An 18,059-nucleotide genomic window follows, 5' to 3' on the forward strand; every position below is an offset into this window, starting at 1 on the left:
AGGAAATCAGCTAAAAATTCTGAAAATTCATTTAGAAAGACTCCGTTATATTTATGTGGACGATAACAGAGAGCACAGAGTACAGGTGGGCAGCAGGCTAATTCAAACACTGACAGCTCAAAGCTGGAGGGAGTCACAAAACCAGAGAGTATTTTCAGAGGGAGAAAGGAGTTGTATAAAGTCAGCAAACCCCCACCACGACCAGAGGGTCTAGGCTCGTTTAAGACTAGGCATTCAGGAGGACAAAGTTCTGATAGAGGGGCTGACTCACCAGGCTGGACCCAGGTTTCAGTCATGAAGAACAGGTTTATTGACTGGTCGATGAAGTAGTCTTTCAAAAAAGCAGTTTTATTCCCAATCGATCGGACATTCATGAGAGCAATCCTGAGAAGTGAAGTGGACGTCTTGGACCCAGGTTTGGAGTGCCCGCCAGAGCCGATCACCTTGGGGTAGCTAAGGTTAGCCAAGTAAGCACCACTGATTCGCCACCGCCGAAAGCCGCCATCCATGCGATCACTCACGGGGATCTTCCGACAGAGGGTTTGAATGGACTCCGCCTGCCAGTGACAGAGTTGAGGATCCGGTTGCAGAGGAATGATAGATATCAAAGATGAGGACCCTGGTGACAGTCTTCGCCTCGCTCTTCCAAACTCACGACTGTGGAACTGAAGTGATCCGAGTGTCTGCCGGAGATCGATGAGGGTAAGTCCGTCATATGAAAGTACTGGATTCGGTAATCCAGTAGTTTGTAAACACAATAAGAAGCAAGAACAAAAACAAAAACAAGAGCGGCAGACGAGCAGCCATTACAGCAGGCGCCATCTTGAGATCTTATGCGGGATCTGGAGTTGGATACTGGGTTCAAATTACAGGAGAGCAACTTGGTTCTCCTTAAAGGTTGTCAGGCTCCCCTGATGCCCTTAACTTACACACCCAGAAGGAGCACAAAGAGATCCAGTTTCTACCTATATTATATTATTTACATGGACTCAGAGTAGCAGGATTCTTTGAGCAGAGCGGCAGGCAGACCGCTGATTATTCATGAACTCCAGCTGCGTTCTGCACATGGCAGCAGTAACATTTTCTGTTTCTAAGTGGCGTCACCAAAAAATATATAATTAACACACAGCCATTCGTGTTCATTCATTTTATCTCTGGTAAGTTCTGTCTGTATTTGAGCACGACGTGTGGACGCGCTCACGCTCGCTGCAGCGCTCGTCACTGGCTCAGCACACTCCGCTTTTTTGCGGTCAATAGATCAATTTGATCTGCTAGTTAAAGTTACTTGTGAGGTGAAAAAGAAGGAAGCAGGTAGGCGTTTTTCTGGAGGACTGGGAGATGCAGAAAGAGCAGAGACAGACAGGACAGGAAGAGAGGAAAATAAAAACCAAGAAAACAAAAAAGTTCTTAAAAAATAAAATGTAGGTAGATCTATCCCACTACACATTTCTACCTGTATAAAGCAATAATTTATCAGCATGTAGTATTTATATTGTTGATACAATTCGGATCATCTTCAAAACTCCGTCCCATGCCCAGGGACGTACCTAAGCATTTTGGGGGCTGAGGCAAAATAGACCCCTGCCAGGTATTTTAAATTTGAAGTGCTATCTGTTATTACATTAGACTTTTTATATTTGCAATAAAGTCCAAAAGTGATCAGGACATCGCTGGCAGATGATGTGGTCCTCCTAGCTTCATCAGGCTCTGACCTACAACTCTGCTGGGAAGGTTCACAGCCGAGTGTGAAGCGGCTGGGATGACGATCAGCACTTCTAAGTCTGAGACCATGGTTCTTGACCGGAAAAGGGCGGCTTGCGAACTAAGGGTCGGGAGAGAGGTCCTGCCTCAAGTAGAGGAGTTCAAGTATCTTGGGGTCTTGTTCACAAGTGACGGAAGGAGGGAGCAGGAGTTTGACAGGGGGATTGGGGTAGCATCTGCAGTGATGCGGACGCTGAACCGGTCTGTTGTGGTGAAGAACTTTGTTCATGGTTTGTTAAGTATGAATAAGCATTAAAAAAACAGCTTTTACATGAAACTAGTCATTAGAAGTTAAGCATTAATTAATGTGTTTGTCAGTTGCTTAAAAGTACTTTGTTAATGGCTTGTTACATATGAATAAGAAATGAGAAACTGCTTTTACAAGGGACTAATCATTAAAAATAAAGCATTAATTAATGCATTGGTTAATTGTTTATTAAGTAAGAGTCATTGTTAATTAATTATTTGTTAGTACTTACTTACATGTTTGTTCATGTGCATTTAAGGCTAAATAAGATGTAGTTATTATAAAGTGTTACCACCATGGGGGGCATATTACATGAACATGAACATGATTGGCCGCATATCAGAAGGGCTGCATTTGATTGGTCAAATAATACTTCTGCATAAAAAACAGAGCTGGTTTACAAAAAGTTGATGTACGACACGAATGGAAATGTTTGAACCAAACATTTATCGCGGTTTTTGACGTGCTTTGCGATGGGCCTATCGCACGTCCTGTTATCGCGATGACGATAATTTTTCGATATATTGTGCAGCCCTATTACAAATGTAGTCAATTATTTGAAGACTGCTCAAAAAGTGTCTTATAATCAGGCAATGAAGGAGTATAGAGGAAAAAAAAACCTCTTAACTCCTGCTTCATCCTCACAAACCTTAATTCATGCTACCCTGTACAACGTGACCTGAAATCCCACCAGCTCCCAGAGAGTCAGAGTAACTCAGACTGGGGCAGATCGGCCCGACTAGTTTCCACAGGCATGGTTCGGTATTTTTCCTCTACTTTCTCCCCCATTTTTAGTCCATGCTCCATTGAGGTACCTGGTAAGGCAGAGTTGGGCCAACATCGTGATTCTGGATGCTGATTGGACGGAGTAACTGGTTTCTCCAGAGTTTTGCCTTTGCTTCACTGCCTGCAGCCGTTTCCTGATTCAGTCTGACAAAAAGTCATAAAACTGAGCAAAATGTCTAGTAACATCATCATTTTTGTGCCGAGTTGTGTTTCTGCAGACAATACAATTTACCTTACACTGTTTACAGATTCCGGCTCAGCTCCTTCTTCACTACAACAGACCGGTTCTGTGTCTGCAGTGATGCAAACGCCGCCCCAATCCGCCTGTCGATCTCCTGCTCCCTCCTTTCCTCACTCACTCGTGAACAAGACTCTGAGATACTTGAACTCCTCCACTTGAGGCAAGACCTCTCTCCCGACTTGGAGTTGGCAAGCCGCCCTTTTACGGTCGAAAATCATGGTCTCAGACTTTGAGGTGCTGGTCCTCATCCTGGCCGTTTCACACTCAGCTGGGAACCTCCCCAGCAAGAGCTGTAGGTCAGAGCATGATGAAGCTAGGAGGACCACATCATCTGCATAAATTAGATATGAGATTCTCCTGCCACCGAACTCCACATTGTAAACATCACGGCTGCGCCTAGAAATCCTTTCCATAAACGTTATGAACAGGACCAGTGAAAAAGGGCAGCCTTGGCAGAGTCCAACCTTCACTGGGAACAGGTCCAACTTCCTGCCAGCTATGCGGTCCAAACTCACTCCTCTGGTACAGGAACTGAATGGCCCTCATCAAAAGACCATCCACCCCACACTCCTGGAGTGTCCTTCACAGGGTGCTTCAGTGGACACGGTCATAAGCCTTCTCCAAATTCACAAAACACATGTGGATTGGTTGGGCAAACTCCCATGACCCCTCCATGACCCTAGCAAGGGTAAAGAGTTGGTCCACAGTTCTACAGCCAGGATGAAATCCACATTGCTCCTCCTCTATCTGAGATTCAACTTTCGACTGGACCCTCCCCTCCAGTACCTTGGAGTAGACCTTTCCCGTGAGGCTGAGGAGTGTGATTCCCCTATATTTGGAGCACACCCTCTGGTCCCCCTTTTTAAAAAAAGATAAAAAGATACACTGATGGGCATCCTTATGTTTGAACATGGTGTTTGTTATGGCCAAACTGCGACTTGCGCAGAAGTCCAATAACAAAACACCACTCAAATTCAGATTGGGCAGGCCGTTCCTCTCAATCATGCCATTCCAGGTCAGGCCATCATTGCCAACGTGAGCACTGAAGTCCTCCAGCAGGACTATGGAGTCCCCAGTCGTAGCACCATCTAGTACTCATCCCAGGGACTCCAAAACAGGTGGGTACTCTGAACTGCTATTTGGTGCATAAGCACAAACAACAGTTTCCGACCCGTTTCCCGACCCGAAGGTGCAGGGAAGCTACCCTTTCGTCCCCTGCAGAAAACCCCAACATACAAGCAGAGTTTAGGGGCTAACAGAAAACCCACCCCAGCACGCCTCCTCTCACCCTGAGCAACTCCAGCATAAGAGTCCAACCCCTCTCAAGGACTTGGATTCCAGAGCCAATGCTTTGTGTGGAAGTGAGCCCGACTATATCTAGCCGGTACGGCTCAACCTCTTCCAAAAGCTCCAGCTCTTTCCCCGCCAGAGAGGCAACGTTCCATGTCCCAATAGCCAGTTTTTGTGTCCGGTGATCGGACCACCAAAGCTCCCGCCTTGGTCTGCTGCCCGATCCACATCGCACCGGACCTTTTGTGTTCCTCCTGAACAGTTGAGATCTTTTAAACTGGATTTCTGTTAAAACCATCGACATATAAATATTGGACAATGGGTTTCCATAGCCTCCAATTAGGGCTGGGCGATATGGCAAAAATAGAATATCACGATTTTTCCAATATTTTATCACGATTTCGATTTTATCACGATTTTTTATCCATGATTAGCATAACTTCAATTGCGTATTAAAGAAGAGAAACATTGAATAAACAAACATTTATTCATATTAGGGATAATCAGCACAGTGCTAACACACATATTTTAAACTCACACCAGAGATGATAAAAGCCCTGAGAGAAACAATTATAAAAATCAGTTTTTCTCGTTTTTCAAGTAACTTAACATAAATTAAAATCGTAAACATATTTAAAGTGCAAACATGTCAATTGCAAACGTATTGTGCAAACATTAACTTGTTCAAAATACTATGTAGCTCCCAGTGGCTCATGTAGTGGATAGTTAAGCTCAAATACGGCTCTGATGTGCGGCTGGACCAGAGATCGCTTGTGGTAGCAAATAACTGCGCATTCTGAATATTTTCTGCAACTCTCACCTTGCATTCAGCGTACATGCGTGGAATGGCGGTGTTCGAAAAATACTTGCGGCTGGAAAACTCGTAGCGCGGATCTAATGTTATTATCATGTTCTTAAATCCCGCTCCTACTGTTCGCACGGGACACAAATCTTTAACCAAGTGGTACGTCACTGCATCTGTCACGCTGTTCCATCGTCTGCTGTCTCTGTCGTAGGGAGTGAGTTTTGTGTGTTTATGTTAGCGTTTGCTGCCTGGAAGAAGCACTAGCCGCTGCAGCCGCAGGCTTTTTAGCTTTAGCTGCCAGCTGGCTCTCGTTGTATTGTTTGGGATGCCTTCTTTTCAAGTGATTAAACAAGTTTGTGGTGTTGCCATCACTTGCCTTGACGCTCTCCTTGTAAATGACGTTTCGCTGCTCTTTGTCATCTGGTGAAAAACCAAACCAGTTCCATATAACGGACGAGGCGTTCCTCTTCGGAACGAAAACCTCGTTATCGCTCTCAGCCGCGGCCGAAGCCATGTTTGTTCACACACAGGTGAAAACAAGCGGGGCACTAATATATTACTATGACTCACTCTGATTGGTTAAGGGTCAAACAAAGGCGTGTCATTCGCCTGGGGTAAGTTCCCTTTTCATTCAGAGGCAGAAATTCAACAGCAGAGCTGTGAATCGTGATAAAAAGGTCTCTCAAAAATGACAGACCGTCAGATGTGTAGATCGTAAAACGATCTAAAATCGTCATATCGCCCAGCCCTAGCTCCAATAATACGTTTTTGAGCTAAAATGGGAGGTGGCCACCACCGCCATTTTGACGGTGTCACAGGTTCCGTCAAGCCCAGACAATTCCACAAAAGGGAAGAGAGGTGGAGCTGAGGGTGGGGCTGTAAGGCTGGGATCAACTATTGACACCCGGTTGAACTAGCTACAAGCTAACCTGAAGCTAACCCAAAGTTAATGCGGAGGTGGGAGCTAAGCTAACGGAGGTAGCAACCTAGCTACAACCGGAGTTAACTGTGCACAACACCAGAGCTTCTGAGTCAGAGATACACCAGGCTGACCGCTGGGTAAAACCGGGGGGAGCATAGAGGTCTCCGAGAGCTCCACAAGCCGGCAGCAGCACAGCAGACAAGTGCCGCTGCGATCTGAGATATGCAGAGCTGCCGCTGGGGAGAACCGGGTGGAAAGGTTTCCATCCCAGAGCTCCACAAGCCGGCAGCCCGCGCAGCAGACAGAAGAAGCGATCAGACAGAGATGCGCCGAGCTGCGGGGAGAAGAGCTCCACAAGCCGATAGTGGGAACCCAGCTCCACCAACATGTTATATTTCAACCCATTTTCTAAAGTGCAGCATTATGTTAAATGCACTGAGTTTCACCCTATTACATTTAAATTTCATGGTTAAACAGTACATGTTAAAATCTAAGCTCAGCTCGGCAGTGACCTAAAATACATAAATATAATTTTACTTACTGAAAAAAATGAAGTGGAGGCTCCTTGGACGCTCTATTAGTGCAATTAATGCCACAGCAAGTCATTTTGTCCAACATTTGCACAAATAATATCCAAAACAGAATACACAAACACAGAGACTCAAAATCCCGGAGCAGCTTCCAAGCCAGACCGAGGCTCTACTGAGGCCTTTCCACGGAGCTAGCTCTGTGGTCACGTGGGTCTGATGCTCATTAATTATACAGAATTTTAGGCTTTTAATACACTTAAACAGAAGAGTGAGAAAAAAATTCACCCCCCTCAGAGTTGTCCTGAGTGTAAACTAGATCATTTAAACCAAAAACATGTTTTGGTACCAGGCTGTAAACATGTATATTTCTGCCGTGAAACTGGTATTTTTAACATGGGAGTCAATGAGGATTTGCTCGCTTCTGACACCAGCCCCCAGTGGATGAGGGTGGAACTGCAATTTTAGGTACTTCCGGGATTGCTCCAATTTTTGAGCCGCATTGTGGGGGCTTGGTTAAAACCTTTAGAACAATTCATGTCATGCTATTTGGATTACCTCAGTTTGTGGAAAAATATGAACAAGTTAACAGTAGGATTGGGCATCGTTTGATTTTGAACAATTCCGATTCCAGTTCCTTGTTTCGATTGCGGTTCCTATCGATTCCCGATTCCGAATCTTTCAAGACATGACATGTTTTACATGAGCCAGCTAACCACAGGTCCCACTTGATGAAATAATCTTAACTTCAACATGAATTTTAATTCTATGAACAACAACGTCACCTTCATTTAGACAAAAACATGTTTTGGAGAAAAAAAGAAAAAGACTTGCAGCACAACCAGTGTGTTTGTTTCTGACCACAACCAAAGTCTGGAAGAAGCCTCTGGGATGAGAGGCTAAATGTCTCCAACATATCCAGAAACGTCCAGCTGTCTTCAGCCAAAACTCTCAGGATGATCATGTCCAGGATGACTGAGAACTACACCTCCATGCTGCAGCAGCGTTCAGTCAGAACAGGAAGTGACGCTGAATGCGTCTGACTGCTGACGCTCCGTGTGTGTTTTTATTTCTGCAGTGAGACAAACTCACCTCACACCATCCAGAGTTTGTTCTTTAAAGCTGCTATTAAATCCACCATGTTGACGTATTTTAGCAAGTTTCCTCTACGCTGCAGGAGTTAAAGTGTACATGACGGAGTAAAGGTTCTGTAGACGCGTTTGTTGGGGGACTCAGTGCTGCACACGGACAGCTGGTGTGATCAGCTCTGAAAAACTATCACAATATGCAGATCACATTTATTTTTCACGGAGATCGGCCGCGGATTCCTCTTCCGGTCTGCATTCTCTTCCGGTCGGCACTCTAGGAATCAAAACTAGGAATCAAAACTAGGAATCGAAATAAAAAACTTTGAACGATTCAGAGAAAAATGAACAGTTGGAACCGGTTCCAATCAATGCTCGACGCCCAACCCTAGTTAACGGCTAGTCTAAGATTCACACAATTCAAGACTTTATTTCACTCAAAGTTTAAATATACAAACTTCAAATCAGAATATAAGCATTCAAGTGAAATAGGGGGAGGAAGAAGAAAAAATCTTATATGACCTACCCCCTTTAACTAAGACAAGATAAACAAAAAATACAAAAATTACAAAAATGGCCTTATACACAAAAAAATAAACCGCTCTCTTAATTCCACAAATAATATCACTACTAAAACATTAATCCTCCATCCTCAACTTACCAAATCATACGATTTTAGCATTTTATCTTTATACATTTTTTTGAATTGATCAGTAGTTATACATTTTTTAATTCATCATCCAGGTTATTCCATAATTTCACACCATATATTGAAATACACATTTGCTTTAATGTAGTACGAACAAATATCCTTTTAAACTCTGGTTTCCTTCTACTCTTATCATTTTTTGGGATTAAAACAAAGAACCTTTGTAGATTAGTTGGCAGTAAATTATTTCTAGCCTTAAACATAATTAGTAAAATTTTCAAGTTAACTAAGTCTTTGAATTTCATAATTTTAGATAGAACAAAATATTTGTTAGTATGTTCTCTTGGATTTGCTTTATATAGAATTCGCAAAACTTTCTTCTGTAACAGATACAAAGGATTAGTGTTTGTTTTATACGTATTGCCCCAAACCTCAATACAATAAGTTAAGTATGGTAAGATAAATGAGTAATATAATGTCTGAAGCATTGAAATTTCTAGAAAACCTTTGACTTTGTTTAAAATTCCAATACTTTTGGATATTTTTGTTTTATATATTTTATATGGGATTTCCAAGTAAGTTTATGGTCCAAGAGAACCCCTAAGAATCTGACTTCATTTACTCTATCAATTAAAAAAACATCAATTGACAACGTAACTAAATCATTAGTTTTTCTGTTACCAAAAACCATGAATTTTGTTTTATTCCAATTGAGAAATAATTTATTGTCATTAAACCACTTCTTAAGTTTAGACATTTCACAAACCATATTTTGAATAATAACTACTAAATCATTTCCAGAACAAAATATATTCGTGTCATCAGCAAACAGTATGAACTGTAATACTTTGGACACATCACAAATGTCATTTATATATAGAATAAAAAGCTTAGGGCCCAACACTGACCCCTGTGGGACACCGTGTGTAATCTCTAGTGAATCTGAAATTTCATCATCTAACTGTACAAATTGATTTCTATTGGTCAAATAACTACTTAACCAGTCATGGGCAATTCCACGTATCCCATAATCCCTCAGCTTGGAGAGTAAAATACTATGATCTATTGTGTCAAATGCCTTTTTTAAATCAATAAACAACCCCACTGTATATTGTTTTTTTTCTATTGCTGATGAAAGTTCTTCATTTAATTCCAATAAAGCCAGGGATGTAGATTTATGTGATCGAAACCCATACTGACTCTCACTCAGGAGGTTTTCCTTCTCAATAAAGTTATCTAGTTTCTGAACAAACCATTTCTCAAGCACTTTAGAAAACTGAGAAAGCACTGAGATTGGTCTATAATTATCAAACTTATGTCTATCACCATTTTTAAAAATTGGAATTACTTTTGCAGTTTTCATTTTTTCTGGAAATCAAGCTGTTGATGTGTCCATCTCATGATGCAGGAGTGTCCTGCACTATCGTGGTTTTAATTATGTATTGGCAGTCGGTTCCATTGTCTTGTCAGAACTGTAGAACCAGCATTAAGTTTTTGTCTCCTAATATTCATATTTAAGTGAATCTCACTTAAGAGATTGCAAGTTTTGTTGATCAACGTTCACTAGCTGTTTTGAAATTGCATTCTGCAGCTGGTTTTATCCTGTTCAGTTCATGTTTTTGTAGTCTGTAATTTCTGTTATTCTGCTTGGAATATATGGTAGCTCACATGTTCTAAAATGTTTTTGAAAACTACGAAAAATTCAGAGATTTTGTTACACACAGCAATTTCTATTATTTTATAATACCTAACTCTATTCTTTTAAATAATTTTATCTATTTATTTAAGTCAGTCTTGATATGTAACTAATATTACAAAAATACTAAAACTATAATTAAAACTATTAAAAACTAAACTGAAACTAACAAAATATTTGGCATGAAAAAAAATTTAATTATGTAAAGAAAATTAAAACTAATGAAAAATGCTTAAGTATTAAAACTGTGATGAAACGTAAAATGTTTCTGTACATGTGTCAAACTGGGCTAGTTTGTGCTTAAAGGGACTTTACGGAGTTTTGAATTTTTATGCTCGTGATTGCCCCCTCAGGCCAAAAGCGTAACGGCAGCTTCAATAGTAGGCTCGTGCACGAGGCGCGCATGCTGTACGTGCACACTCCTTAACGAAAATAACAGCTGAGACAGTCCCGTGTGTGTGTGTGTGTGTGTGTGTGGGGCCCGGAGGACAGGAGAACGTGCAGCTAATTAATTAAATAATTTGGTTCTGTACCTTTCTCTTCAGCACAGCCGACAAAGGTTTAAGATGGGTCAGTCCTCCTGCATGCTCAGATCATTCCCTTGCCTTGCTTGAAAAATTGTTCCAAAATGAAAGTTGAACCCACATCTTTTTTATCTGTGAATTCAATGCCGTTCGGCGAGTCTCAAATAAAAATTTGGGCATCTTACTGTAAAAAAATATACCATTAACAGGGGTGGACATTAACGTCAAAACCAACCGGCCAGCCGGGCCGGTAACTCTGAATATTTACCGGCCCCGCCAAGAATCTACCGGCCCCGCTGGTCAGCCGCCAAAACGAGTCAAAATAACAACTGAACCGTTTTAAATGTAATAAACTTTTATTTTGTACACATTCACAAACATAATAACGTATTCAAGTTTGAATTTGTTTGTTCCCTCAACAAAACACGATTTTGTCGTTGCATACTTCCGGCATACAACGCAGTACATCACCAACGCCGCTTTGCTGTACTCGAGCCATTGACCGTGTTCGAGATGAGCCAGTTCTGCGCAGATTAGACCACCGGTGATCGGTGAGCAGTGCATGCCGGTTAGATTTGTGTCCGAATTGACCCGACTTGCTCTGACGTCATGCATACGTAGGCAACGATAACCTCGTGAGATCAAGGCGGCCGCAGATTTTGGAGCAAGGCGCTGCAGTTGCTCTCCCTCGGCTGCAAAACCTAGAGGATGATGGGAAACGCCTGGCTCTCACCTGATCTAAGATCTGATTGGTTCACATTTTGATCCAAACATCCGGTGGTAGAACATGAAATGTTAGTTGGTCACATGTATTCTGTAAATCATGTTATGTTGATGATGACAACAATATAGGCCATAAAGAGAAATGTGTTTTGTGTTCTTTTGTCACGTTTCCTATGAGCACACTGAAGCTACAGCTGATAACCTTTACTTATTATTACAGTCATGTTTTCATATAGAATTTATGATATCCACAAGCGCGTGAGGATGTGTTTCAGCTGCTAACAGGCACCAGAATTAAAATTGAAAATTGAACAAGTGTGAATGCTAACGCGACATCTTCATCCATCGTCACCCCCGAGCTACACATGCAGGGAAATCCAAGAGATTCAACTGGCAGAAACAACTAGTTCACACCACACACTCTCTCACTCTCACTCTCACACACACACACACACACACACACACACACACAGAGAGGAAAAGAGCTGAGGAAATGGAGGACACCAAGTAATTAAAAGAAAAATTACAGCTGAGCCGAGGCGCGCCTCGAATGGGGCGCGTCTGAACTGAGGAGCAGCGAGCAGCGGCCGGACTTCGTGAGCGATTCGCTTCGGGCGCTTCCGCGGCCGGTGTGTCCCCGGCGTTAAACGCCGGCTTTCAGCCACTCCCCCTGCTGCTTCCGTCTGCTCTCGTCTGTGTTCCAGGCGAGGCGCTGCTCAACTCAAACACGGCCATTCTCCGCGCCTCCCGTCTTCTTTAAACCTCCAAGAATCGTTCCACCTACGCACACGCTTCTCTGCTTCATACCGTTTCGAACTGTCTCGCTTCTCCTCACCAGTTTTAAAGCGTTTTGCCGGAGAATTCATCAAGAAATCCAATCCCTGTGGTGGCGCGATCTTCCTGCGTGCTTGTGTGTTTCTAGCGTGGTTCCACTTCGTCTTTAATAGTGAACTTATAGTTCACGTGACAATAACTAGAATCGTGCAGTACGTGCACGAATCGTACAAGTGCAGTAGGTGGCTAGAGGCGCGCAGGTTCACGCGCGCGAAACGAAAACGGCAGCTTCCTACAGGGCGGGGCCATGATGTAGGTGAAAGCCGGTGTGTAAATGACAAATAAGGCTTGGGCGCCACCCGGGCGGTAAGTCGTCAAGTATTTACCGCCCGACGAGAAAATTTAGCGCCATTGGCGCTCGGGCGCTTTAAAGGTCCACCCCTGCCATTAATGTAAAAAAGAAACTCTAAATGAACTATGTTCACATCCAGAATCGAACCCAGGTCTTCTGCACGAGAGTCTGACGTCTTACTAAGTGAGCTAAAGCGCCAGTGACGTCCTTTATATCTGTAACATTTAAATCCTTGATGACAGCTAAAACAACTTTCAGAGCACGGTTGGGAGTGAAAATGGCTATTTTGTTGCTAATTTGCAGGAAATATCTAGAAGAAAGTTCTACAGAAAGTAGCTAAGGGTGCTCAGAAATGTAGCTAGCTTTGTCACTAGGCGTTAGGAACAGCGACAAAGTGGCACTGCCTCTCTCTCTGCTGCTAAAGCTACGGATAGCAAACGCTACGGGCGATGCCTGAGCGTGAACGCGCATGAAGCAGCCTGCTCGACCCGAGCATCTCTCTTTTTCTGTGATTTTACAGAAAAACAGGCAATCACAGTAAAAATGCCAGGGCTCGTTCTACAGGACCAGGGCATTGCAGGAGAATGTATGAAGAAGACATTTATTATTTCTATACGTGTTTTGACTGTCAAACTTCCATAATGTCCCTTTAAGGAATATGTGATTAAAGTAGTCAAAATCTCATTTTTTTACTTTACGACAAAAAAATTAAACCATACTTAATGTATACAACCTCAAGTGTGAATTTTAGACACAAACTGATGACATTTTCCTGATATAGAGGGTTTAGTTAGTTAACACGTTAAAATATACCACGATAATAATGAAAACCATGATAACTTTGGTCACAATAACCACGAGGTTACATTTTCACACCGTGACAACTCTATTATGTTCCAGTCATGAGTCATTTATATTTCAGTATGCTAATGTTTCTTGCATTGCATCATGGGAATTTTGGGCAAGAAATTATGTTTTTTACTTATAATTTGGTTGGTTTACTTACTAATTGTGACCACTTACAAAACATTACAATCAATGTATCGAAATATGATTATGAATCACTGAAGAAGCAAGCCATAACCAATTATAGTGGAATGCAGTTTTGTTTTTTTTACCGCGGCACCAGCGTTAGATCCAAACTTAAAATATAGACAGGATTCTAAAATTAACTCTAAAGTTAACGGGTAACCAGTGCAGAGTCGTTAGAATAGGAGTGATGTGAGCTCTTCCGTTTGCTCCAGTTAGGAGCCTCGCTGCACATTTGCCTTTTATTTGACTAAAGTCGTCACATAAAAGGCAGCCCTAAAATAAAGCTGATTTGCCTAAAATGAGCAGTTTCAAGAAGTCCCTTATTGTGACATCACAGTAAGGAAAACAAACATAGCACCCCCCCCCCCCCTCACCTGTTGACCCCGGAGCAGCAGCAGCTCTGATCTCAGCCTCAGGAAACAGTGACAAAAGGAGTTGGTGTCTGTCTGGTTCTGCTTCATCGTGGTCTCTTTCCTCACCAGCAGGAGTCACAAGGGAGGTCACCGTCTCCTGCTTCAGTACACACTGCTCTTCATCCTGACTGATGCAGAGCTCCTCTTGTTCTACAATCTGCAAAGGTTCTGGCTCATCCTGCTCCACTTTCATCTGTGGAGGTTCTGGTCCCTCCTGTAAAGGTTCTGCTTGTTCCTGCTCCAAACTGGAGGTCCTCTCCTGGTTCCAGAGCTGCTGGTCAGTCAGAACCTCCTCATCTGTCCTGACATAATGCAGTGGGAGTTCTGGACAGACAAGCAGACCAAACAAAAAGCTGAGTCATGTGACAATAAGAAAGCACACTTCACTTGAACCATCTGATGCATCTGAAGATGTTTTAGAAAACAATGAACTCTTAAGCTGTGTGTGTGTGTGTGTGTGTGTGTGTGTGTGTGTGTGTGTGTGTGTGTATGTGTGTGTGTGTGTGTGTGTGTGTGACTGGACTCCGTATCTATCAGACTGAGTGTGTGTGTGTGTGTGTGTGTGTGTGTGTGTGTGTGTGTGTGTGTGTGTGTGTGTGTGTGTGTGTGTGTGTGTGTGTGTGTGTGTGTGTGTGTGTGTGACTGGACTGAGTATCGATCAGACTGACTCGTTTAACAAGTCTCTGATTGTAGAACATCAGCTGGAAACGTTCACCGAGTCTTTAAAGTTTGTCTCTTTTAAACTGATTTAGTGGAGTTCCTGAAAAGGAAAACTTCCTAAAATCCCTGAAATGTTATTGATTTGTTTCTCTAAAGTGGAACAAAGTTTACCGCAGACTGATTTCAGCTCAGTTGTGTCAAAAAGCTTCAGAACAGCAAACGGATCCAAGCAGACTGTCCTGAGATTGTGTCCTCAGTAAAACCACATGAGTCCCGCTGCTGTTTCATACCTATTCTGTGTAAGATGATCTGTGGTTTCCAGCTGATCTCCAGCAGTCTGCGCTGACGATCGATCTCTTCCTGGTAGCGGACGATGGTTTTTTCAAACTCGGAGAAGATTTCTGCAGCAGCAGCAGTTAGCCGCTCTCTGATCACCTCTCTCAGAGACTGAGCTGAAGACATTGTTGCTGCAGAGCCTCAGAGGTTCCCCTCACACACCAGCACAGCAAGCTAGCGCTGGTAGCTAACAAAGAGCTAGCTCTGATAACAGCTTTCGGTCATGTGGCAGCGTGAAGGCGCGTTAGCGCCACCTACTGGACTGGAGTTGGACCAGCAACAACAAGGAAGAGATGAAGGTGTGGATCACAGGTTCAGGTCAAAAGGTGACAGAATGAGACTAATAACAGTGGAAAGAGAAACTGTTGAAGATCTGAGGGAAACGATCAACAGAGCAGATTTAGCTGGAATCACACAGCTGCAGGTTTTTAGGGACAAAGAGAAAACTGATCCATCTGTTACTGGAATTCAACAATCAGTTCTCTGGAGGAACAAATGATTTCATCCCTCCCGATGTTCTTAGTTCAGTTCAGTTTATTTATAAAGTGTTAGATGGGAAGAGAGACTAGAGAGGATGTAACAAGGGCGTAGGAACGAGTTTAATATTAGGGACACATTTGGGAAATCTAACAAATCAGTTGTAGATCAACATATAGGTCAAACTCACTGAAAAGAATACATTTAATGATTATTTCTGATTCTAACGAGTCACTCTGAGTGTTTCATGCAGGCGGAACATGAAAATAGTCTCCTACACCTAACACCTGCATTAGCTTCCTTTATAAAATAGACGGTGAAACTCTAGGATTAGAAAAGCCTGAAAGATGTGACTCAGGGCGTAAGGCACAGCCCAGAAAGACAAGAAAATAACTTTTATAACCGTGTTCACTAACATTCTTTATTTTTTTGATCGGGGACCCATGAGCCAACCAGAAGGGGAGGAGACTTGGGCTCCCCATCAGCCAGATCCAGGTTTGATTACCGGTCAGCGTGGACGTTTTCATTATAAAAAAGCTGTTTATGTGTCAGTACTGTTTTATTTATATTTAATAACATGAATGTAGGATATATGATCTTATTCATATGGGTAGAGATGTGTAACCAGATTTAACACAAGACTAAAGCTGTGAATATTCAGTCTGAATTGATCTGACTCTCATCAGAACATTTTAAACTACATCAGCCAACAACGCTGACCAACAATCAGAAAAATCTGTTTTCTTCTTACAGAATGAAAAAAGAAATAATTCACTCACAACAACAGCTGGAAATATTGTAGTAAACTGTCCTTCGTATTCCCGAGTTTCTGTTGTCATCACAGTTCACAATCCCGCCCACCGTCCAACACACCACACCCACGTCTGTGTCTGAGTGTGACTTGTTCTCTACACCTGAAAAGCAGCTTTATCATAGGTGTTAGGAGCCATCTTTTCAAATGCAACTATAGCAAGTCCGTCTGCTAAAAGTCACCTATTCACAATTAGCTGAACAGTTCAAGTCGGCCCTGCAGTTATCCTGCCTGTGAGGCTCTAATGGCAGGCCTCCGTTGTTGTTGGCTGGTTGTGATTTCTGACCAGAAGACACTTCCTACTCTGTTTATGTAAGCACACATAAAAGGCATAACAGAAAACAATAATAATACATTTTATTTCAACAGCGCCTTCTGAACACTCAAGGACACTTTACAGAGATAAAATACACAACAATAAAAGATAAAACAGCATAAAACAAACAGACAGATTGGAGCAAAGAGAGTAATTATTGGAATGCCAGACGGAACAGGTGAGTTTTGAGTCTGGTTTTAAAGAGAGTGAGGGAATCAATGTTACGGAGGTCAGGAGGAAGTGAGTTCCAGAGCTGGGGAGCAGAGCGGCTGAAGGCCCTGCTCCCCATAGTGACCAGACGGAAAGGTGGGACTGAGAGGTGGATGGAGGAGGAGGACCTGAGGGAACGGGTGGAGGTTGAAGGATGAAGGAGGTCTGAGAGGTACGGTGGAGCTAGGTTATGGATGGCTTTGAATGTATATAGCAGAATTTTGAATTGGATTCTGGAAGTGACAGGGAGCCAGTGGAGCTGCTGAAGAACAGGTGTGATGTGGTGGAAGGAGGGAGTTCTGGAAATGATGCGGGCTGCCGAGTTCTGGAGAAGTTGGAGTTTATGGAGGGATTTGTGAGGAAGACCAAAGAGAAGAGCGTTGCAGTAGTCAATACGGGAAGTGATGAGGCTGTGGACAAGAATGGCGACCGAGTGAGTAGTGAGGGAGGGGCGTAGGCGGTTAATGTTACGTAGATGGAAGTAGGCAGACCGGGTAATATTGTTTATGTGGGACTGGAAGGATAGTGAGGAGTCGAGGATGACACCCAGACTCTTGACCTGAGGGGAGGGGGAAACTAAGGAGTTGTCGACGGGAAGTGTAAAGCTGTGGATTTTGGATAGAAAAGATTTAGTGCCGACAAGTAACATTTCTGTTTTATCACTGTTGAGTTTGAGAAAGTTTGATGTGAACCAGTCTTTGATTTCAGATAAACAATTGGTGAGGGAGGAAGGAGGAAGTGAAGAGGAGGGTTTGGAGGATACATAGAGCTGGGTGTCATCCGCGTAACAATGAAAATGGATGTCAAATTTACGGAAAATATTTCCCAGGGGAAGAAGGTAAGTGATGAAAAGGAGTGGACCGAGAACAGAGCCTTGGGGGACGCCAGTAGTGACAGGGAAGGGACGGGAAGTGAAGGATTTGAGTTGAATAAACTGAGTACGACCAGAGAGATATGAACGGAACCAATCAAGCGGGGTATGAGAAATGCCAAGGGAAGACAATCTATGGAGGAGGATGGTGTGAGAGATGGTATCAAAGGCTGAACTCAAGTCGAGGAGGATGAGAATGGAGAGCAGTCCAGTATCGGCAGCAGTGAGGAGGTCATTGGTGATTTTTATGAGTGCAGTTTCTGTACTGTGGCCAGGACGAAAGCCAGACTGGAAGGGTTCATAGAGGCTATTGAGCGTGAGATGAGCATGGAGTTGAGCAGAGATTATTTTTTCAAGGATTTTTGAAAGAAAGGGAAGATTTGAGATGGGACGAAGATTATTGAAATTATTGGGATCGGTGCCGGGTTTCTTTAATATTGGAGTAATAGATGCAGTTTTGAAAAGTGAGGGAACAATACCGGTAGAGAGGGAGGAGTGGATTATGGTGGTTATGAGAGGGAGAAGGGAGGTGAGACATGTTTTAACCAAAA

General features: G+C 42.9%; 2 protein-coding genes across 4 annotated transcripts in view; one reads left to right on the forward strand and one right to left on the reverse strand.

Annotated features, from left to right (window-relative positions):
- LOC129162178 (oocyte zinc finger protein XlCOF6) overlaps positions 1-18,059 on the forward strand; it is an 849,318-nt gene that overhangs the window by 276,496 nt on the left and 554,763 nt on the right. The gene's annotated exons all lie outside the window — the stretch shown is intronic.
- Positions 1-18,059, reverse strand: part of LOC129161859 (zinc finger protein 135) — a 185,754-nt gene that overhangs the window by 125,573 nt on the left and 42,122 nt on the right. For 2 of the 3 annotated variants that reach the window (XM_070548408.1, XM_070548407.1), the window contains exon 3: positions 13,789-14,151. In XM_070548408.1, coding sequence (XP_070404509.1) covers positions 13,789-14,151 — 363 coding nt within the window. Of the gene's footprint in view, positions 1-13,788; positions 14,152-14,777; positions 15,556-18,059 lie in introns of those variants that run through there. The other variant, XM_070548409.1, reaches the window with a different exon arrangement.

The sequence above is a fragment of the Nothobranchius furzeri genome, chromosome 2, assembly GCF_043380555.1.
Source record: "Nothobranchius furzeri strain GRZ-AD chromosome 2, NfurGRZ-RIMD1, whole genome shotgun sequence".
Lineage (NCBI taxonomy): Eukaryota > Metazoa > Chordata > Actinopteri > Cyprinodontiformes > Nothobranchiidae > Nothobranchius > Nothobranchius furzeri.